Source organism: Cavia porcellus, unplaced genomic scaffold (assembly GCF_034190915.1).
Source record: "Cavia porcellus strain 051 isolate PalLab524CR breed Dunkin Hartley unplaced genomic scaffold, mCavPor4.1 scaffold_14, whole genome shotgun sequence".
Lineage (NCBI taxonomy): Eukaryota > Metazoa > Chordata > Mammalia > Rodentia > Caviidae > Cavia > Cavia porcellus.
Window position 1 is genome coordinate 25,138,632 of NW_026947497.1, and position 24,061 is coordinate 25,162,692.

Sequence of the window (24,061 nt, forward strand, 5' to 3'; positions counted from 1 at the left end):
AATGAAATAGCCTCAACAGTCATCAGTACATGGAGATTGGGCCAAATTTATCCAAAATGGAGATAGTTGCTCTTCTCTTCGAGGAAATCAAGGAGTCATCTGGGTGGTTCCCTACAATCCCCAGTGGCAACATCAGCATGAATAACATCCTCACCATCAAGTCATATAGAAAAAGATACACTACTTGGGTAAATATACTTTTCTAGGAACTGTTTGAAATCACGTGGAAAATGATAATTGAAGTTGTTGGAAAGAAGAGATTTTATCTATAATACTATGAAATATTTCCAAAGTACATTGATCAGTTAAGTAGTATCCCGTACTGCCATTTATTTTGAAAAAAAAAAAGGAGGAATGATGATAATTAATACTGTCTAGTGCTCATTATGTGCCAGACACCTCATGGGCAGACTCATTTGTTCCCAAAACCCTATGAATTGTGTGCTATTATTTTCTGTATTTTACAGAATCGACCACCTGGACAAGGAGGTTAATTGTCTCGCTCAAAGTCACACAGCTAATGAATGAGCGGTAGAGCCAGAGTATAAGCCAGACAGTTTGCTTACAGAGTTTGGACTTCAACCTCTGTAATATTTTCACAAGTACAAGTATCTGAATATAAACACTTACAATTAGATCAGAAGTATGAACACCACATTGCAAGTTAGGGTCATCTTTGGAAAGAATTAGGAATTTGAGTTGGGGAAAAGTTAATCCAAACATTTGCTGTAATGTTTATTTTTCCCCCCAAAGAGAATGGTTTTATGTTACTTTCATAATTAGGTATCTTTATAAATAATTTTAATTTTTTTGTGTGTGATACAGGGAACAGAATCCTGAGTTATATTACCAACCCTTTTAAAAGTTTTTTAAAAATTAAAAAAAAATTTTGAGACAAGGTTTCACTAAGTCATTAGTTGCCCAGACTGAGCTCAATTATAGGTGTTAGACCCCAGGCCCAACCTTTTAAAATATTTTAAAAAATGATTCTGGATAAAATGATCAGATCAGGTTCTTTAACTTCCTTGACATGCTAACGTCACAGAGAGATTATCTTATCTTTCCTCTCGTTCAGTCTCATGACATCTGATGAAATTTTATGTGTATGTATACTGGGAATTGAACTCAAGACCTTGTACTTGCCAGGCAGGTGCTATGCTGCTAAGCTATATTCCCAGCCTCAAATATTATTTCAGAGATTAGATAAAAGTTATTTCAGTTTTATCTGGAACAATGGAAAGCATGTTGGTAAATGTATTATTTCAGGGATGAAAGGTATTTCAGAATTCAAACCTGCCGTTTGGTTGGCCATGCTAGGTCACATATTAAGTATTAAGCTAAGTCAAGGAGGGGTTTATTTAAAGTCAAACAAAATAAAAAACCTAAATATAAAAACAGAAACAATCTGCTGGAAGATAAATAGATAAAACTTTTGAAGACATAGGACTGGTAAGGACTTTTTGAACAGAGACCTAATTGCATAAGAAATAACACAAGAATCAACAAATGGGCTCATATCAAATAAAAAAATCTCACAGCAAAGGAAACCACCAACAGAATAAAAAGATAACCTACGAAACAGAAAATTTTTGCCAGCTATCCCTTGGACTGAAGACTAATGTCTAGAATATGTAAAGATCTTGAAAAAAATCAGACACAGTCAAAACATTGGTTAACTGAAATGAATGGACACTCCTCTGAAGTATAAAGGCCAGTAAGCACGCAAAAAGAAATGCTTAACATCTCTGACCATTAGAAAAATGCAAAATAAAACAACACTGATATTCTACCTTACTCCAGAAAGAATGGCTGTCACCAAAAAGTCAAACAATAACACATACAGGTAAAGCTGTGGGGGAAAAGGAAACTGTCTATGTTGGTGTGCATTTAAACTCGTACAATCATTATGTGTGACTGATTTCTCAAAAAAGCTAAAAATTGGAATTTCATTCTTCCAGCTATTTGCCTTTTAGCTATCTTTTGAAAGAGTTTAAAGGTGTCATATTACGGGGACACATGCATGCCCATGTTTACAGCAGCACAACTCATAATAGCTAAATCTTGGAAGCAGCCTATAGGTCCATCCACAGATGAAAGCATAAAGAGAATATGGTGTTTATACCCAATGGAGTACTACTCAATCATAAAGAAGGAAGATGGTGAATCACTGGTAGGAAGATGAATGTACCTGGAGACCATGGGTTAAGCACAGACTCTAACCATCCTGAGTGGTCATCTCATCTTCTGTCTCCCACCAGTCTCCATCTCACCAAGGCCTCACACCGCAACTCTCGGGATAAGCCATGTTTTGTTATCCAATTTGGTTCTTAATTCCTTATATTCTATTAATTAATTATCTTTTTCACAGCAGGACTCTTAACAGTCTTCCCACATCATGTGTAAGATCCTCTTCATGTTATTCTATGTGGTAACTGTCTTAGTTCTCTCTACCCTCAGCTGTTTAGTCAAACGTGAGATCCCCGTGGGCCTAGGCTCTTATCTCCCTTATAGTGACACAGCCACAGCCCTCCCCTCCTCTACTCTGTAATTTCCCAAATAAGATTCAATCAGGCCTTATGTTTCTCATGCCTCTTATTCTTTTCTAGCTCAATTCCTAGACCAGAGACAAGCCCTACCTACCTACACTTTTAACTTTTACCCTTTCAGATGGGGGAACAATCACCTTTCATAACTTCACTCCTCCTAACCCTGCACTTATTTTTCAGAATTGTACTTCACTGTGGTCCTGATGAAATGGCATATTTAAATCAAAGACACCATTCCTTCTACCTCACCTGGGTCCTTAAATATGATAGTGGCCTTCCTCCTCATAGCACCTTGTCTCTTTGTTTTTCCAGTCTAATGTGTGGGCATTTATTAATGATAAAGTTGTCCTGGCTGAACCACCTGGCACCAGCTTCTGCCTGGGCATCAACCATCATCCCATCAACTTTTCCTAAACCCCAATATGGTGCCCTCTTTCAGCAGGAAGTAGTAAGAGAAAGACCCCGCCATTTTCCTAACAACAAAAAGATGGGAATGAAAGAATTTTGCCCTAAAGTAAGTTACAGCCACCAGAGAGCAGTGGGGCAAAAAGGGTCGCAATTGGCTGCTTGCGTGTCATCAATGCCCGCCCTAAGTAACACCCCCATCAGAGGTTATATGTATATCCCATACTCCATGTTCTGGTAGAGAAAGCCAGGCCACCAGTGGTCATGGACTTTTCTCCACATCCTTGGAATAAAGGCTATTTTTACCTTATAGTCTCTCTTTTATCGTGCCAAAAACTCTTTCATTAATCATATCTGCATCTAGGGGAGTGTTTGACCAAACAACCAGACATGGCGGACTAGTGTAGTTGACATATAAAAATAACCATCATGAGAAGATTCCTTGGAATTAAATTCTGGCTGTCCCAGAATCTGTTTAAGATACGTGAGCCTGGTAATTTTTAATTTACGGTGACTATACTTTTAACTTGATTGACAAGAGTTCTATCAGTCATTTGGGAAAAATCTTTGGACAGAACATAACATATTTAGCCATTCTAATCACTACATCGTAACCCAAGTTGGATTGTGAAGTGATTCTCAACTATGTTGAGGTGGTTGAAAGGTGAACAAAAACAAGGCAAATGAATCTGTGAAACGCACAGGAAGTGCATGGGTGAACTCGTGGCTGTCACCTGGCATTTTCAATTTTGCTTCTGGTTAAAAATAGTTGACAAGCTTACTGAATAGTTTACTGTTCAGCAGTAAGAACAGTGAGTCATGATGGTTTCTTGCAATTTGCTATAATCTCTTGGTTTCTTTTCTGCTAACACCAGGGTCACCATTTGCAGATGGTTTCAAGGTAACCCTACTCTAGGAGCCCCGATTGAAAATAAGTCACAAACTGGGCACATGACAATATCGATAAATGTAGAAACTGTCTCCTGGCATTATTGCTGAACTTTAGTAATTTGATCCTGTTACTACATATCAGATGTACTTTGTAACCATCAGAGAGTGAACAGTTTTTAGATGCAAAACTGTCCAGTTAATCAACAAAGGATTGATTATCCAGACGATTATCCAGACCCTTCCTTTAAATAAAATGACGTGTGGCCCCCAAATGTGTGTCGGTCTCCTTCCACACCTGAAGGAAGTCAGGCTGAGAGGAGTGGAGGCTGAGCCACTCACTGCAGGCCATGCTCTTGCTGAAGTGGGCAGTGGACGCAGCCTGCAAACACAGGGCTGGCAGGGCTCCCCCTGCCTTGGGGACACCGGCTCCCTGGAGCTTTGTTTTCCTTTCTCACACTTCTTACACTTGCAAGGGCAAAGGGCTTTCCCCACAAACAGAGTTTCCTGGGGAAGCACAACAGGTTAGGCTGTGCTCTTCATACTGATTATGTTGGAGTCTGTCTTCGGGAAGATCCATTGAAATGTTTCTTGTCTTTTTCTTAATTAGCACCAGCACTGGCCAGGCCGGTGTTGCAAAGAGTGTCTCTGTGACAGAGGGGCAAGACTCGAGTCTCCGAGTGAGATGTCTGAAGGGTGGGATGCTGTTTTTGTTACAAGAAAAAAACTGGACACCCCTCCCCCCACCCCAGCTGCACAAGCTACAGCACGACCCTGATCATAGGTGCTGAGGTGAGGGCCTCTCCTCCATCCGGCTGTCACGAAGACAGCTCTGTCTTTTGCACTTATGCGGCCACACTCAATATTTATAAGCATGCATAATTTTACCTAGGATTCATAAACTGAAAGAGCACTGGAGATCACCTAGTCCCATGGTTTTGATTTCTTTTTTCTTGTTTTTTGACAGCATAGAAACTCCTGATTAATTGCAAGCCCAATAAGCAGAATTCACAAGTGCTGGTGTGGCACGGCTCCTGTTTACCCTCTCAGTTTACAAATTCATTTAACAAAATGGACTGAGCAAATATGTAGTGGCTGGGGAAAACACTGGGCCTAATCGAGTATAAATCCGTCCGGGCTTTTAAAGAGACTATTACAATAGTAATCTCAGTGATAGAAATGCATCTGTTATTAGGAGAGAAGCGGGCACCCAAATTCAACCTTGGGCCCTGAATCTGAGCCTTGAAGACCCAGCAAGTCAGCCAGCAGGGCGGACAGCTGTGGGCTGGGAAGAGTAACACAGCTGCAGACCGCAGACCAAGCCAAGCTGTCCCAGCAAGGTAGAAGCAGTTCTCAGCAGCAGTCAATGAAGTAGGAAGGGAAGAGGCAGTGTGCAGGCCTAGCAGGTCTGGGTTCTGCAGAAAGGAGCCACTGAAGGCCTGAAGAGCAGGGAGCCACGGGAGGCCATGAGTTTGCAGGAAGGGAGCAGGGAGGAAGACAGGTGAGGGAGGACAGCACAGGACAGAGGTGGGACAGGAGTGACTGGAAGGGAGGCTGCGCAAGCATCTTGAGATTGCAAGTCCAGTATGTCTGGGTGGGCATCTTGAGCCTGAAGCCTTGAACAGGAAAATATACTCTAACTCCACACAGAGAAAGAATTGAAGAGAAGTGTTTTGGGAAAGATTAACTGCTTAACTCCAAAGTTTTGGTCATCTCTTACTTTTTATAATGAGCATACATTGTTTTTATAACCAACCAAAGCATATGTGGATCCATCTTTAAATTTGTCCTCTCTTGGTTTTTTTTTTTTTAAACAAACTAAAACCGTACTACATATAGAACAAACTAAAATTTTTACTTAGATGCATTATTACACAGCCTTTTAAATCACACTTTATAGCATTTAAAATCATGTGCCAATACTGTGGTACTTCTTACACTGCTGCATGAAGTTTAGTTGGGTCCTGGTGGCTGTAACAGAGAATAAACCAGAGCTCACAGGGTATCTCATGCTTTTTTCTTAGTACTGAGGACTGAACCAAGAGCCTTCCCACTGAGCTATATTCTCATCCCTCTAGTAAGTTTCTGAGACAGGATCACCATACCATGTCACCAAGTTGCCCAGACTTGGCTCAAACTTGCAATCCCCTAGCCTCGGCCCCCTGTGCAGCTCATGCCCTTGGATGGAGTAATCACAGGAAGCTGCACGACTTGCCCATGACAAGTGATGGCAGAACAAAAGCAAAGCTGACAGCTAGGGCAGGGCCTCCTCTCAGTGACTCAAGAGTGTGATGAGACAGTCATTCCTGACAATGCCTAGGAATTACGCTTTTAGCCTAAAAATAGTCAAGTTGAACATTTTTGCCATTGCCAAATAGGTCGAAGTCAGATTAATACCACTTACCAAACAATAGCTGACCTTGGTGGAATGGAACATACTCAAAAGCTGTCCTTAGGCATTTGCTATTTTCATTGAAGGGATAAGTCAGAACTGTAATTCAATCAGTATCACTCTAAGTCATGCCTCTTGTTTTCAACATGCTCAAAGGAATTTTTTTCTTGGTACAATATTGCCAATTTATTTGTCTATAAAAGCTCTGTGCAATTAGTGTTAACTTGTCAATGACACACATTCCTAGCAACTAGCTATGTGGCACGGACTCATCAATACAGATTAAGTGGAATCCTTGGATGAGTGATTCAATATCGTTTCCCAGCGAACATAAGTTCTCTAGTGTTAATTCAACATATTAAAGTCAAGTTCCTTGGTTGTTGGTAGAGGTGGGTGTGTTGCCAGACTGCAGATATCTGAAAGGGTGGAAATACCGTCAGGACAACATAAGAAGATATATAGCACCACGGTCAAGTCTTTAAAAACCACCTCTGTATCTGAATGGGGTGTTAGTACAGAGAAACTGACTAATACGTACAGCAGAGCTTTTATCGGGGGACATAAGCCAAGGTGATGCTGGCAAGATAAAAAAAATATTAAAATTTGCTATTTTCTAAAGTCATGTATTAGATTTTAAATCTTAACTCAGATAGCTAAGGAAGTTTAGGAAGTAATACAAAACTGAATGTATTACCTATCAGTAAATTCTATTTGAGTTGCCTAGCAAATATGCAGTAACTTGGAAAGTTCAGTATGCATGGTGTTTCTCAAGTATGCCCAATCCCAAGCGTTACCTGAGGCCCTTCTCTCAAAGATTCTGGCTCCACAGGTGGCAGGCTGGAATGGGAGGCAAGAATCTATCGTATGAGCATTTTAAATGATCTGAAATAATCAGACAAATCTGAAAAATGCTGGCTAACAGGAACACAACAGGAACCACACACCAAGGCTGTGGCCCCACACCAATAGCCGGCCGAAGCACCTGGGAATGGGAAACATTCACTGGAATTAAGGGATTATCTACAGAACACAGTTTATTTGAAGTCCAAAACACAAAATTACTCTTAACAGACCACATAGCTTTTACTATATGAATACTTAGGGTTTCTCTATTCACAAGTGCAGGTTTATTGTTGAACTGTAGGCTCAAATAATTCATATATATACATATATATATCTGTTTACTGCAGAGGACATGTACTTTAACAAATGTTTTTTAGAAAATACATAAAAACACAAAGCATTTCCCAACACTCTTAAGTCCTCACAACCATTCTTCAGCCAAGATTGACTAATTTTTCCACAAAACATCACAAGATTGAATAGAATGTAGTATTTTACACACTTCAGCTTACTGCTGCAGTCCCAAGTTCCCTTTTTGATGGCTTTTGCATGTATCATGCCTATTAAGCAGAACTCTTTTAAAACTGGTGACTGAAAATTATTTTGGTGTGACCTGTCCTCAATCCAGAACTTACACTGTCATGATGAAATCATGATTAACATATGTAGGGCTTTTAGTAAGGACCTCTTCAGTCTACTGAGGGAAGAATTTAATAAGATCAGTACATTATCTTTCACTGTTTTGCAGTTCATAACTTTTGCCTGGAGTGCTATTACTTCTAATCCAATCGGTTGGCATCAACATATAAAGTAAAAATATGTATGCTTTTATGAATCAATTCTTACCTGAATACTCTCAGACCTTTTCATGTTCCACCAAAGTGGAATTTCTTCCGACAGTTACACTGCATGTGGTACAATGTGTACAACTTGGCTAACCAGCGCCTGCTTTGCATTTCCAAGAGGTTTCCTCATCGTGAATCAAATGGACAATCTTATTACCATATCATAATGCACTGACTTACAGTTTTGCAATATAAAATCCAACTCAAGCTTATTTTGGTTTATTGTACATGCTTTATTAAAACGGTACTTATATTTACAGTATCTGCAGAAAGAATCCCTTCCAAGGCACTCACACACATACAGACACATCCACACAGACATCCACACTGCGGCCCCACGCGCCCACACCAGCGAGATGTGAACGTCAGACTCCTAAAGTTAGGCAGCTTCTGTAAGGGGTAAGAGCTGTTGATCTGATTTCCAATTTTTTTTTCTTTTTGAAAAAGAAAAAGCATTGGGGAATGCATTTGGCATCACAATGCTAATTAAGTTTGTGTATATCAACATATATGGCAGTTAACACTGAATATTCCTTTTACATTCTATATACACAGAATGACATCAAGGTTTTGTGGGTCAATAGAATATTCCAACCTCAGTCTCAATGCTGTTTGTAGTGACTTCTAAATTCATATAGGGGCTTTCCCTAAAAATAATTCAAGTCTATGGAGTTTGTGAAATAAGGCACAATTAATATTGATTTGATCTAGGGGAAGGAAGGAGAGGGATAAAACTGGTTTGAAATGATCTTGGGGGAATTTCCTTATTTCAATCCACTTGAAATTGTCTCCCTCCCCCAATTTCTCCCTTTTTCCTGATGAAGCCCAAAAAGGAGAGTTTGGGAATAGAACTGTTAATGTTTCAGTAGCCTGAAATACTCAAATGAAGGTGCAACTCCAGCCTCCTCTGCCCAGGCCCCTCCCTCTTCAGTGCTAAAATAAAGACACGGCATGTGACACAGGAGGCCTGCAGTGGTTTTTGAGATTTGTCCACTTGAGTTGCAAATACCTATGTGGTTGTCTTTGATATTATTTTGAAAAAGGAGAGAGGGAAAAACAAAGAGGAGAGAGAATGAAGTCTGATGGGGGATGGGGAAGGGAGCGGGAAGGGGGTGGTTATGGGGAAGGGTAGGGAGGCGGGGAAGAAAAGCTAAAGTAACCTGGTGGCTTTCGTACTGTTTAAGAATGCCTGTCTGTTCCTTCTCAGGATGACGGAGCCCCACCAGACATTACAAACAACTGCAACAAATGAGTTTGGCAGCACACATAATGTCTAGTTTCAAATCTTCATAGTGAGACTCATTTATCTTGCATACAATCTGTCGAATATTTTTCGCAGCAGGTGAATCAAACCAAAAGACACTGGACATTCCGTGAAAGGGAGTAAGAATTACAGTTCTGAAGGCCCCTGACTTTGGTTGTTTACAAAGTTCAATCCTGTTTATTATGATCCTTGGTATCTTCTTCATCTGTGTATTCTGAAGGTTCTTCCCCAGGTTTTAGGAGTCTGCCTACATAATCATATTTCTCTGAAAAGATACAGCAAAAGAAAATCATTAGCCAAATTGTTTCACTGTTCTGTTATAGAGGGAAGACAGGCACTTGGTGCTTTTAGAAATGTACAGAATAAGCTAAACCTTTCCTAATGCTTCACCATGGCTGGTCTTTTTACATGCAAAGCTTGAGCAAAAGAAAACAGTATTATAAAGCCTGGGAATCATTTTCTGCAGGACAGTGTTCCATATCATTGGCTCTTAATCAGATACTATACAGAATCACTTGGAGATCTTATAATATATATATATATATATATATATATATACACACATACATACACATACACAGATGGCATCTACCTCAGCTGTCCAACCCAGGCTCGTAAATTAGGCCTGGAGAGGCCTGAAGCTGGCCCAAGGTGCGCTGTGGGTCTCAGGACTGTTTTTTAAATCCTGATAGCCCAAGCTATGGAGCTGAAGAAATGAGCTGGCAATGCTGGGAATTTCTAAGTTTCTTTTTTCTCTTTTTTCAAATTGGTACACTTTAGATCTAATGATAACATTAACAATAGGGAATTTGGACCTGTACATGATGCTAGTTTTTAAAAAATCTATTAGATTTTGCATGGAAGTGGAAAGAAAATAAACCCTAGGGCTAATATTTTAGAGTACAGACCATGAAAAAAGAAATGCTGACTTTATTGGAGCTAAAAGATCCAACCGAGACATTTTTGGACATGTGACGGACAGCAGTGGTCCTCAAGGCAGTAAACTAAATGCAGAGATGAAAATTCATTTGCTAGTGGTCACCCTGTGACAGAGGCCTGCATGTGGCTTCTAGTATGATATTATTCCTCTTTTAAACTTTCTTTTTCCGATCCCCGGTACCAATTAAAAACAAAACAAAACAAAACAAAACTTTCTTTTGCTTTTTGGTGAGTAAGTGTTTAATTTCAAGTTTTGTATGTAGGTAACACGTTTGCTTCTTGGTCAGAAATTGAAACCTAGGATAAGTGATGTTAACTTAGGTTAAGTAAATCAGCTGTAGAGAGGATGAGATAAAAGGACTATTTCATATAACAGAACCAGTACGAGTGGCAAGAAGCCAAAATAGCTATTCTGAGAGATTCAGGGGTCATATATATAGGTCACGGTGTCATACAGGTAAAAAGTAGTGTCATGAAAGTATAATCAGGGGAAGAATACTTGTTACTGTTGGAGAGTAAAACTAACATCTTTTACAATATAAAGATCACTAATGAACACTTTGGTGGTACTGGGATTGATCTCAGGGCCATGTGATCTATACTTAGCCCCACCAACCAATTCAGTTTTGAATATGTCTGTAATTAAAAAAATATAAAAACACTGTATCTTAATGAACAAGTACTTAAAAGACCAAAAGTATCACCATCTTTTAGGTTTTTTTATCTTTTTCCTTTTTATGGGTATCAGGGATTGAACTCACAACTGCCTGGTCAATCTTTTAGGTTTATAGCTGATACAAGTTTTATATATTTTACAAATAATCACCATATATAACCATTAATATCCAGCTATGTTTACAATATCATCAAATGATGGCAATAAAACCACTGACATTCTTGAGTTTCTTAAGCATGTGGAATAGTATACTGAACATATATTTACTCTGTCTCTGAACATATATTTACTTTGTCAAGAACTTAAAATGAAAGTACCTTTAAACTGCATTTCCCATTCTCGAACACTCTCCATCTGTACTGCATTCAAATCTGAGAGGTCATCGTATTCATCTCGAAGTGCATCCTTATCTAGGCAAAACGTTGCTAGTCCTCTGGAGGCATCTCTGCCAGCAAATATTCCATATGGCCCCGCTGTAAAAATGAAACATTTAGATTGCCTACAGTATTTTAGAACATCCAAATTTAAAAATTCTAACCATAAATGCTATCTGGTACAAAGCCTTAATTTCAAAATTTGCATATGTAATAAATAAGAAAATGGAAAATTTGTTAGAAATTTTTGACCAAAGTAAAGCTTTTCATTGGAATCTTAAACTTTAAATTCCAACTACTTCACACAGCGCCTATATTCAAAATAGAGACTGTGAGGTAGTTAGGGCAAAGAGGAAACTCAAGAAGTCTGGCTTAGGAGCCAGTTTGCTTAAAAAGAAATGCTTTACTAATTGTTGTTAGTGGCATCCAAACTAACAGACTACCCACCAGACAAGTACTACATAAATACTCAGTGTGAAGCGAGGTGTGGTGCATGCCTGCAATGTCAGCACTCTGGAGGCTGAAGCAGGAGGGTCATCTTGAGTTGGAGGCCAGCCTGGATTACATAGTGAGACCTTGTCATAAAAATAACAACAAAAACAAAACAAACAAAAAGATGACTCCGGTGAGCTGAGGGCCTAAATTTTTTCTTCTGTCCTCTGTAGGTTATAACTGTGACAACAGAGACCATATCACATTTGCAGCCACAGTAACTAGGTTTGACGCCCAGCATGTGTTCACATGTTCAGTCAATCTTTCCTAAATGCTGGTCAAAAATGTGACCTGTTTTAAAAATAAATACTATCAGAACACTAATACAAACATCATTAAGGCAACAGAAGCAAGTTGTGAGAATAGTCCTAGATTAACACATTGAAAATGAGGTGGCACCCTCTCAGGGGGTAAGTAAGATTACTTCCAAAATAAGTAATTTTACAAAATAAAATTTCTTTTGAATCTGTAAGTCAGCCATAATAACAAAGGTTGTGTAGAGAAAACAGTGCAGCTCAGTGGCACAGTGCCTGCCTGGCAAGTGTGAGGTCGTGAGTTTGATTCCTGGTACCAAAAAGACGCAAAACAAAAACAAAGCAAATGAACCAAACAAACAAACAAAAAAGAAAAAAGGAAAAAAGAGAAAATAGTCTCTCTTTTTTTGGTACTAGGGATTGAATTCATGACCTTGTGCCTGCCAGGCAGGTGCTGTGCCGCTCAGCTGTATCTCTGGGCTGATGAAATAAGTCTTAATTTGCTATCATGAATGAGAAAGCTTATTAGAATAAAGCACTTTCTAATAACAAGTAAACAAACAGGGAAACAACATAGAAAATCTAAGAGCACTATACTAAGTACCACTGAAAGCTGACTGGACCAATGCCTGTAAACTTGAAAACAGTAAAAAACAGTAAAAAAACACAAAAGGGGCAAAAAACTCTGATCATGGCCATAACAACTTACAAATGAAAAGTGTCAGGGTTTTTTTTTTTTTTTTTTGGTAGTCCAGGCTGATGTCAAACTCAGATCCTCCTGCATCAGCCTCCAAGTGCTGGGATATATGCCACTATGTCTGGAGTCAGCTAGTTTCTGTGTTTTAAAGAATTTTCCAGCAATCTCATTTTTCTCTTTTATTTTAGAGTTTCATGAAATAGGAGAGACAGATTTTGTGTTCTTCCCCACTTGACAGACAAAAAAAAAAAGAAAAACCAGGCCTCAAGATATTTAGTAATATACCTAAATTTACTGACAGGACTGGAAGCACTATTTCTGTTTTATAACTCCAGACACTGTATCTTAAGAAAACACACAGAGGATCCACAAACCCAAAGATGGAGTGACAACCTTAGAAACTGGAGCATCTGCTAATTACCAAATTTCAGGGGGATGGAATTTTAGAATACTTGTTAAATTAAAATTTACAAACACTAACCAAGAGCCAGCCAAGGTAGCGCACAATTGTGATCCCAGCACTCGGGAGTCTGAGGCAAGAGGATTATTGTGAGTTTGACCACAGCCTGGGCTACAAAGTGCGCTCAAGGAGAGCCTGAACTGCACAGTGAGACCCTGTCTCTAAAAGACAGACCAAAACAAACCAACCCCCAAAGACCCCAGCTTTTCTTAGAATTCTGAATTATTACATGCTTCTATGGCCTGCAAGTGTTAACCTAACTCAGGCACTTCAGAGTATAAACCATAAAACAAATTTAAATGATATAAAGAGAAAAAAAAGATAATCACCGCAAAATTAGTAAACAGCAGCACCACAAAAATGAACAGAAAATAAAAAAAGCAATCAGGAAATCCTCAATTTTTGAGTGTATTAACATATACCAATGTATTCTCTAGTACATTTCTGGGCCAGTTTCCCAAAAGAAAACCCAATCCTGAACAAACATAAAAACAAAACTTCATGTTCTCTTTTTCTGGTTTTAGATAACTGACTTAGTAAGAGAAACCTAAGCCAACAATTAATAATCCAAGCCAAATTCTACATAAAACGTTTTGTTAATTCTTCAATAGAAAAGAATGAGTATTTCTCTACTCTACAAAACAGTAGTAAGCTGCTTTCCTTGTATGTTTAGAATTTCCCTCAGGAAGCATTTAACTTCTGAAACATTCTTTTCGGTTAATAGTTTTCTTTACTTTTTCCTGTAAGATCATCAAAGAATTTGACAATAAAATTAAGAGTACAATTAGAATTGGACAGGCTTCTCTGGGACGGGAGGATTTGCAGTCTAATAAAAGGTATTCCCCAGAACTAACAGAGTCAGAAGCAAACCCTAACCCTCCAACTACCCTTTTTTATAACAAGTCCCAATTTAAATATTTTGATAAATATACTTAGGCATCTATAAAACTAAAATAACAAGGCACTGCCCTAGCAAAGCAAACCTGAAACAGTATTAAGTTTTTAGTACAGCATAATTTACTAAAAAAGTAAAGGCTGTCCTATATAAATTTATCTGGTTATTTTTGACTAGTGACTCATTTAGACATCAATACAGAAGGCCCTCTTCCAGCCTAACACTGGTCTGACCTAATGGTTTCTTGACTTTATAAAATCATACTTCAAATGCAACCTTCCACTGGAACTAGTGACAGGCGGTGACTGCAGGCAGTGACAGCCCCCAAGCACGTGTGGGATTACGAGGAGGAAAAAACTCATACTCCACAGTGTACGAGGGGCCATCAAAATATAAGGAGCATGTTTAAATTAAAAATATTTATTACAGTAAAGACACACCGATGGCTGGGTATGGTGGCACACACTTGTAATTCCAGCGCTGAGAGGCAGGAGGATTGCTTCAAGTTCAAGGCCAGCCTGGGCATCAAAGTGAGTCCAAGGCCAGCCTGAACTGTACAGTGAAACCAGGTCTCAAGCGCCCCCCCCCAAAAAAAAAAACAAAAAACAACCTTGCCACAAATTCTCTGCACACCCTGCCCGCCTCACTTCAAACAGAACGGCACTGTTCTGCTCCTTTCTGAAGCCCTTCTGGAAGCCCTCCTTTAGGAGCAGCTTCAGGGCTGAGATGAAACACATGGGGAGTGCTATTGCTGACACCCAAAGCCAAGTCAGGCTCACAGCAGTGTCAGTGTATCCTCCCCACCTTCCTCACGGCATCTGGCAGCTGGTCTTCCTCAAAGGCAAAACAACCATGATGGGTCAACATTTTGAATCTATTCAAGACATCAAAGCAGACATGATGGAGTAACTAAACACATCAAAGAGGACTTCAGAACTGCTTCAGAAAGTGGCAAGGATGATGAAGTAAGTGTGTTCCAAGTAAGAGGAAGTGTGCTTTTGTGTGTGTGTGTGTGGGGGGGGTAATGGCAATGTGTCTATACAATTTAAAATTTCAGCCTATTTTTCAATCATACTAGTATATGGTATCAGCAGTGATTTTTGGATAAAGTAGTCAATACACTACCTGAGACATTCAACACCTTAGCATAAAATATGCCTTACATAAGATGATTGTCAACTGTGGGCTAATCAATGTTCTGAACAAATCTAAGGTATTCTAGATTAAACTGAGGTATTCATGAAATTGGATACATTAAATGCATTTTGAACCTAATGTTTTTTGAGGTAGTGATCACATAAACTGAGGAACATCTGCATTCTAATCATAATGAGGAGAATTAAATACTATTGCTTTATTAGACTAAAATATAATGTGGATAGAAAAAAAGACAATTTCAAGAAAATTCCTGCTACAAAAATGATGAGCATTATTCATTAAAGGCAGATTCTCTTAAGTGTACACACACAGCAAATATCCCAAGACATTATTTTAAAGATAAATTTTGGGCTGGAGATTTAGCTCGGCAGCCCAAGTGCGTGCTTTGGAAGTGCGAGGTTGTGAGTTCAATCTCTGGTACAAAACCAAAAACAACAATAAAAAAAGGTGAATTTTTTTAACAAAGATAAAATTTAAAACATAAAGCTACACAGACAAAAGTGACGTTATTGTTAGAATTAAATATCACTATTAGCTTTTAAAAGCAAACTAAATTTCAAAATTAAAAAAAATAAACTTAGTTACTAACCGTACCTAAAACTGCTTAACTTACTTTATTACAGGCATGGAGAATGGGTGGACATATTCCTGAAATGACAAAACTATATGCTCATGTCAGTGTGGTTTTTGTTTCCCCTCCGTTTTTTGGTCTTTTTGAGACAGGGTTTTACTATGCAGTTCAGGCTGGCCTCGAACTCATAATCCTCCTCCTGCCTAGGCCTCCCAAGTGTTGGGATTACAGGTGAGCTCCACCACACCCGTTGAAAGCAGTTTTTTAGTAATTCAATAAATATAAAATGCCAGCAAGAAGTAAATAAAAGGTATAATAAAGGATAACTCAGTAATTATAGCACTATGATTAGAGAGGGAAAATATTCCTGGAAAGAATAAAAAGCTTACGAAGAGAATAAATACTCTGCAATGAATATCTGAGGTATTTTCATGAATTAAAAACCACAGCTTCCAAAGATGAAGTTTTAATTCATTACAGCTTTCTGGTCTATTTTGACAAGTGTTTTCTGATATTTATTTCAAATAAAGATTATGATGGGCCCAGGGACAAAAATGAGTATATAAAATGTTTAGTGAAGTCAACTAATAAATATACTTCATGATGGACCTGAGGACAAATGAAACAATAGCCAACGCGATTAAGTTAAATTAATAAACACACTTAAAAAGCGCTTACTCTATTCAAGACAATGTGGTAAAGCTGAAAGACCACTTCTAAGACAAAATGCTTGCACCGTGAGCATCTATCCAACAAGTGATGCTGGGCGAGTCTCCATTTTCGCAGTTCTCAGATTTCTCGCATAGGAACAAGGACATAATTCTAGGCCTGGGGTCCGGGGTTTAGCTCAGCTCTGGGCTACAAACTAAGTTCAATGACAAGCTGAACTACATAGTGAGACCCTGTCTTGAAAAAAACAAAACAAAGAACAAAAACAAAAACAACAAATCCTTGACCAATGCCATGTGTGGGAGTTTACCTAACCCATATAAAATGAGAATTCTAACGTGAAAAAATATTAAGGAGTCAAACATCTATAGAAGTTGAATAGTGAAAATAATGTATCAAACACTCGGGGGAGCATTATTCCAGAAATGATTGGGACAACTGGTAAGACTTCGATTAAAAACAAAATACAACAACGTGGCAGCAGTTGGAATTTCACCTCACATGTTAAAGCAAGATAAAATCCAAATGGAACTAAAAAAACTGCAAACAAAAAGTTCTACAGAAATTAGATTTTAAAAATAACCTTTAGATAAAACGCCTTTTAAGTATGAAACATAATTTAGCAGTCATAAAAGGCAAATTTGATATATAAATTTACAAGTGTGCATGCTTTAAAAGCACCATAAACGAGAACAGAAAAAAATATTTGTAGCAAAGTCTGAGTAGATTAATACTATGATTGAAATATCATGGCAACTGAGCTATACCCACAGCTCAAAGTTTTTGAAAAGACACCCAGGGCTGGGGATAGCTCAGCAGCAAAGCACCTGCCCGGTAAATGCAAACTCCCGAGTTTGATACCTGATACTTAAAAAAAAAAAAAAAAAAAATCTGACTCAGAAAGCAAGAAATGTAAAATAAAACAATCTTGAGTTACCATTTAACGCCATATCCTAAAAAAGACGAAGAAGTTTATAACACATTTTCTCCAGGGGGACAAAAAGGCATCTTCATGAAGGATGCACTGGTCCAAGCTCTCCAGAGGGAACTCAGAAATAAGTACTATTATTAAAATGTATTGCCAGCCTCAGTAATTTTAAACTCTTGGAATTTATGAATATAATTTTACTCGTATGTGTAAATTTCACGTGTGTGAATATTAAACCATCATGTAATAAGAAATTAGAAGCAACTTAAATATTAACAGTGGGCTGTCAATGAGATAGCTGTCTAGACAGATATGAAAGGCTCTCAAGACATTAAAATATTGCTAAAGGTATGTCTGGCACAATGTAGTCAAAGGATGGAACAGGGTGAATAGCCGTATGCTTGCAGCTTCACAGATAGCTTCTGAACAATACTCAAATCAATCTCTTGCCTCTGAGGAGCTGAACATGGTGACTACGGGAAGGAGATTTATTATTCACTGTGTGTCCTTTTCTAGTTTCTATCCTCAGCATGTATTACCCAATAACATGTAAGTTTAAAGCTACATGACACTTTATGTTTTCCAATATACCCCAATTACTGTATAAGAACACTTGTATACCTATAATTCAAGGATTACAGTAAATAACCCATGAAACAAAAATGTAGAAACTGCTGAAGATAGTCAAAAGAAAAATTATAAACTACGTGAAGAAACAAACCACCACAGAGGTAGCACACACAGGAAGAACTGGTATCCCAAAAAGAGACTGAAGACATACAGAAAATTTTCTTAAAATTATCAAAAAGCTAAGAAATGGAACACAAAAAGCAAAGATTGATAGAATAAATAGAATGCAAAGCTATCTGGAAGGGTTGGGTATGGTATGCATGCCTACACTCCCAGCACAGGGGAGGGTGAGGCAGGAAGATAAGGAGTTTGACTACACAGGGAGTTCAAAGCCAAAAGATACCACACAAAACAACAACAAAAACCAAAGTAGCTATCCAGAAGAGCTAGGTGTGGCAGTGCATGTCTGTAATCGCAGTTCCTGAGAAGGCTGAGGCAGGAAGACCTCTGAGAGTGCAGGGCTAGCTTGGGATATATAGTGAGTAGAAGGCCAGCCTGAACTACAGTGTGAGACCTTGTCTCAAACAGTGAAATAAAAATAAAAGTCCATTTGTCATACCAATTTACTGGACAGGATAGCTTAGCAACTGAGTACACTGTAGAGTATCAACTGTGTACGTGACCAGGTGGCCAACAAGAGTTGTAGCTTGCTGTCTTTCTGCCCATATTCATAGGAGTATTATACTGTCACCAGCTCAGGAAGATATAAAATGTCAAGATTTGAAGGACAGTTTCTTCTGAGTGTGTCCTGCTATCACACCATTGCAAGGCTAAAAAATTTTAAGTGAACTATTATAAACTTATGATAAAGAGAAGTCACAAAATAAAGTGGTAGAAATAAACTTGATTGTATCTGTAATCACAAAATATATAAATTGATTTAGCTATTAAAAGACAAAATGTTGATTTAATGAAGCAATGTTATAAACCATGTTAATAAGAAAAAAAATAAGAACATGATACAAATTGGTTGAAAATAAAGTGTCAATAAAAAGTACTTAGCTAGGGCCGAGGATTTAGCTCAGCGGCGTAAGTGCCTGCTTTGCAAGCATGAGGTTATGAGTTCGATCCCCGGGACCAAAAAAAAAAAAAAGTACTAAGCTAATATTAAGCCTAAAGTAAAATCTGAAAAATCCTCAAAGATGATGTTTCTAGTACGATCAGTTTTAGATCTAGTGTTAGATAGCTTCAATTTGTTCAGTACAGTTGTGTACAAGCACAGCAATAAACTGACTTGAGGACATTCCTACACTTAAGTTTTCTTCATTGTTGGTATCTTTAGGTTTTTGTTTAAATGTCAACATGTTTTTCTGACAATCTAATATAAACAAGATTTTTAAAGCACTTAATCTAAAGTCCCTTACTCTGGTGTGATAGGGCATGCCTGTAACCCCAGCACAAGGGAGGCTGAGACAGTAGGATCACAAGTTTGATTACACAGAGAGTTCAAGGCCAGCCTGAACTACATACTGATAGACCCTGTGTCAATAAACCAAAATAAAAAAAATTCCTTGTTATCCACTTATAAATCTTAATTCCTTCAGGATATAGTTACATATTGAAATACTTGTTTACTATTGTTTTGTTCAATAGGTAAATCATTAACTGCATGAAGGTAGGTATGTGTCTGTTCTGAAGATGCAACTGACTTAGTTTCTCACCAAGTTTTTACTGTAATGAAATCCAGGGAATACTTAAGTGTTTAAAAATGGAGCTGAAATACAATATACTTAAGATCTAGAGACAAGATATAGACTCTAAAATATTACAAGAATGGTGATGTTGGCCATGGATACATAGAGGGATTGTTGAAAGAACAAAGAATTTGAACAGTTAATTCCAGATGTTTCTTTTTTGGTCTTTTTCGTTTTTATCGGTACCAGGGATCGAACTCACGACTGCCTGCTTGCAAGGCAGGCGCTTATGCCTGCTGAGCTAAATCCCCAGCCCTAATTCCAGATGTTTCTAAATTAACATCCTTCTTCTTCTTGAGCACAATCTTTTGCTCTCATAGTTGTTTTAAGCTCTGCTTTTGTAATTTGTTCTACTAACTAAAACAAACTCATTAGAAACATGGGATGATACTGAAATCAGAAGGATCAGCTATAGAAATGACTAGTAGAAATTTGAGCAAAATATCCCAATTCCTCAGAAAACTGAGCTGATCCTTTTGTCTTACTGATATAGTTGTGTCTGCCCATTAGTCCAAATCATAGACCAAGCTGGCTTCAAACCAAGAAGACAGGCTGACCGCTGGGGTAGTGCCAACTCAGGACACCCATCAAGTGGTCAAGGCTGGGTCCGGTCTTCATGTTGCAACCACTGCTTCAACTGCAATTTGGCAAACCCAAAGTGTTACACAAAAATTAATACACTGAAGCGAAATTTTAAAAAGGATGCAAATGTACCCAGCCTCCAGCCCCTAAATATTAGGCACCATATGGGGCATTTCTTATGTGACTCTTTTTTTCTTTTCAGTGGAATTTACAAGCTAGATAAACTTTTTTTTGTTTTCTTTTATTTTGTTATACTTTAAAGAACACTCAGGAATAAGAAAGTATATTCTAAGTTTCAGGAATACAATACAATACAATCCATGTAAAATGCCAAATGTATAGCATTTGCCATTTGAAAGAATAAAAATATTTTTTGATATGACAACAGCTAATCAAACTGCTTAAAATTATATTATCTGTTGGAGGCTTTGAAGCCTATTACGACTCTCCACATGTGCAAAACGACCAAGGGAAAGCTTGGCCTGTAAGCCAGGAAGACCTGGGTTTGGTTTCTAGTATTGCTACTTACTAAATTTGACTTTGGGCAAAAACTCTCCAGGTTTCAATTTTCAGATATAAAATGGTAACATTACTTGCCTCATAGGGCTGTTTGCAAATTAAACGACATAATAAACTCAAGAAGTGGAGTTTCCTCCTCTTTCTGCTACTCTGACCTCTACAATCAATGCTCAACAGAACTCTCTGGGAAGACAGAAATACACCAGTCTGTGACCTGCGCTGCCTAATGTGGTAGCCATGTGGCTGAGCACTTGATTCGTAACTTTCCTCACCCACAAACTTGATTTTTAATTTCATTATTTTAATTGGCCATTTGTTGGCATCATACTGGACAGCATAACATGAAGCCATGAATGTTTCTTTGAAGCTTTAATCCTTAGAGGAGCCAAGGGAGGGTAAAAGAAAAACTGCCATAGGTTCTTTACAAGTGTATCTCTGAATGCAGTTTACTAGATATGATAGATAAGCTTTGTGGTCAAACATATCTAGACTACTTATCAGACTTAACTATGCTACTCAAGCTAATTTACCTAAACCTCAGATTCCTCATTCACAAGGCAGGAATATTTAACACCTTCACTGAGGAACTGGGAAGATTACAAATAACTTGATCTGATCTGGTATGTGCTTAACTAATCTTGATTCCTTCCCCCCCCCCCCCCCTTCATTGTTTCTGACTTGACCACACTTTCTTCACATGCTGGCCAAGTGCCTGACCTATTACTAAATTTAATATTGGCAAATGTAGTTCAGCAGCTGGCATTAACTATATTTGTTAGCATTAAATTTTAATTTATTTTTCTGGTCCTGGGAATCACACTCATGACCTTTGCACTTGCCAGGCAGGCACCCACTTAGCTGAATCTCCAGCTCCATACCTACTACTTGTAAGTTTTAATCGTGACAGACCATTTACTATTGGAGGCTGTCCTCTTCCTTAGCTATCTGCAAGATAGTGCACCAAGGTATATTGTGCGAGGAGGAGGACTAATACAATTCTTTAACACTTTGCTTCACTGTCAGTTTAGACAGGGCATTTGATCTTTTAGCCAAGTAAATTTCTGTATTAGAAGTTTAAACCTGTACACAATTCCTGATCATCAAACACAAATCTTAACACCAGTGGGGGAAAAGTGTTAACCAGCTATAAACTATTGTGTACTTTATTTGGCCTGATTAAATATTCTACTTTGGCCTTATCCTTTTGTCCCACCGGCTCTTAAGTAAATAAATAACAAAACTAGTATTAACCATTTCATCGAATATAAGAAACATTACATAACCATGGGAAATAATAAATTATCTATAACTTGGTTGTACTGAATTATGTATACACACACAAAATACAAACAATAAATAAATGTATCAACTCCAAAAATCTCATCTTATCTCTATTTCAATCAACAAACCAAAGTACTTGTAAAACCAACCACTGTACACCAAAATAATAAGTATGTATTTCCAAATGTCAATTAATCTCATGCATTATTAGAGTAAACCAAGAAGAAACCAACTTGTTTCCAGACTGCCACCTCCCTTGACTTTAAGGGTTGGATGTACTCTTTCCAATAAAAAGTCACTTTAGTTGTCTAAAATTATTATTCTCAGCATAGATACTTTTTATAAAAGTTTAGTATTATCATGGCAGAACCAACGATCACAACTGTGTTCAATTTTATGGGACGCCAACAAGTTCCATCAGTCTGAAGTTCATGTGCACAATCAAAAGTGTGTTATAACAACACTTGTAAAAGTCCTGGTAACTCAACTATCCTACTTAGTCGTGTGAAAGCACAGTTTTAAAAATCTTCAACTTGCAGAGGGGGTCTGAATTTAGTTTTTCTAAATCTTTCTCCTCAGTTGTGATAGGTTAACATACACTACCTATCTGAATGTTTGCCTTCTTACTCGGTATTTAAAAAAAAAAAAAAAAAAAAAAAAAAAAAAAAAACAGGGAAAGGAAAACTAAAAAAGACAGGAGTACTGGGTACAGAGCTCCACCCCAACCCTCTTGTCAGTTTTTAATAAGATCTGCATTCTGATCTGTTCTTATCCCACATATAGTGTTAATCTTGGAAGAATCTCTGAACCAAAACTAGTTTAATAAAGAGTCCGAGGTGTTTGTTATATGCCCGGAACACAGCCTGGGAGGGGGAGGACTTGAAACTTACGTGTGCCTCCCTGAACGTGGTCTTTGGGAGACTAGTGAGAGTTTTTTTTTAAAAAGGGAGATTAGTGGCAGAGAGGAGTAAAGAAATGAAAATTGTGCATTACAAGGCCTAAAACTTTACGTCTTTATCTCCTGCCCCCACTCATCCCAACGATCAGAAAGCTAAGAGCCAGCGTGACAGGCGACAATCCTAGGAGATCTGAAAAATTCAGCCCCAAGAAAAAGGTGCGAGGACAAGTGGGACGCGAGAGAGCTCCACGCTGGAAACTGCTCTTCGGGCGTCCCAGGGACCCCGACTTCTGGGGCAAAGCCCGGGACGGCCACGGCGGGGGCGTGTGCGGGGCGGGGTGTCCCAGGTGCTGCAGCCAAGGCGCGGGTCTGGGCCACCAGACAACTGGGCCAAGTCACCCTGAGGCCGAGGGCCTCCCGGCCAGAAGGTGGGTCGTACTGGGGTGCAGGGTCTTCCCCTCCCCACCAACTCCTCCTCACCGGGGCCGTAGAACTTGCTGCCTTTGGTCACGTCGAAGACTTTCCCATTGACCGCCAGCAGGATGCGCGGGGTGCGGGACCCGTCGTACTGGCGCAGCTGTTCCAAGCTGAAGTCCCGCTTCTTCATGCGCGGCAGGGACGCCGCGGGGCTCTCCTCGCCCGACCCCGCGCCCGCACCCAGACCCCGCCGCCCCCAGCGCACCCAGAGCCGGTAGGCCCCCAGCAGCACCAGGGCCACCAGCGCCACGTTCAGCAGCATTTCCCCGCCCCCCGTCAGAAGCGCCAGCGCCGCCGCCGCCCAGCCGCCGCCTTCCGCTGCCGCTCCCGCGCCGCCTGGGCTCCCGCTGCTGCCGTCGCTGCCGCTCTTGCTGCCACTCCCCAGGGTGCCTAGCTTCAGGTCCCCATCACCCGCCGCCATCACTGCCCGCCAGCGCCTTCCTCCTACTCCCCGCCCCCTACCCTCCCCAACCCCACAATGGCCCCTCCCACCTGGGCCCCCTAGCCAATCGCGTGGGGGGAAGGGGCGGGGTCGAGCCTGCTCCTGATTGGGCGTTAACTGGGTAACGTCTCGGATCTCGTCCTCCCCTCGCTTCTTTTGCAGGCCGCGCTCGCGTGCGGCTCCCCGCCCACCTCGCCCCACATTTCCCCGCTCTCTTTCCCGGCCTCCACGCTGTGAGGTAG

At 39.4% G+C, this 24,061-nt stretch overlaps 1 protein-coding gene across 1 annotated transcript; it reads right to left on the reverse strand.

The window, feature by feature from the left end:
* Window positions 1-8,128: 8,128 nt before the first annotated feature.
* Window positions 8,129-23,821, reverse strand: Pgrmc2 (progesterone receptor membrane component 2). Its single transcript, XM_005006777.4, has 3 exons — window positions 23,381-23,821; window positions 11,116-11,271; window positions 8,129-9,448 (listed from the first exon to the last, which is right to left on the reverse strand). The coding sequence occupies exons 1-3, from the start codon at window positions 23,796-23,798 to the stop codon at window positions 9,351-9,353; spliced, it is 672 nt and encodes a 223-aa protein (XP_005006834.2). The 5' UTR covers window positions 23,799-23,821; the 3' UTR covers window positions 8,129-9,350.
* Between the last annotated feature and the right edge of the window lie 240 nt (window positions 23,822-24,061).

What these genes read in the sequence shown, in the direction of transcription:
- Pgrmc2 (XM_005006777.4), bottom strand. Translation starts at nt 23,798, where the DNA reads ATGGCGGCGGGTGATGGGGACCTGAAGCTAGGCACCCTGGGGAGTGGC. An exon ending in CAGCAAGTTCTACGGCCCCG is followed by an intron (nt 11,272 to 23,380) that starts GTGAGGAGGAGT and finishes TCATTTTTACAG; the next exon opens with CGGGGCCATATGGAATATTT. An exon ending in ATGGGAAATGCAGTTTAAAG is followed by an intron (nt 9,449 to 11,115) that starts GTACTTTCATTT and finishes GTATCTTTTCAG; the next exon opens with AGAAATATGATTATGTAGGC.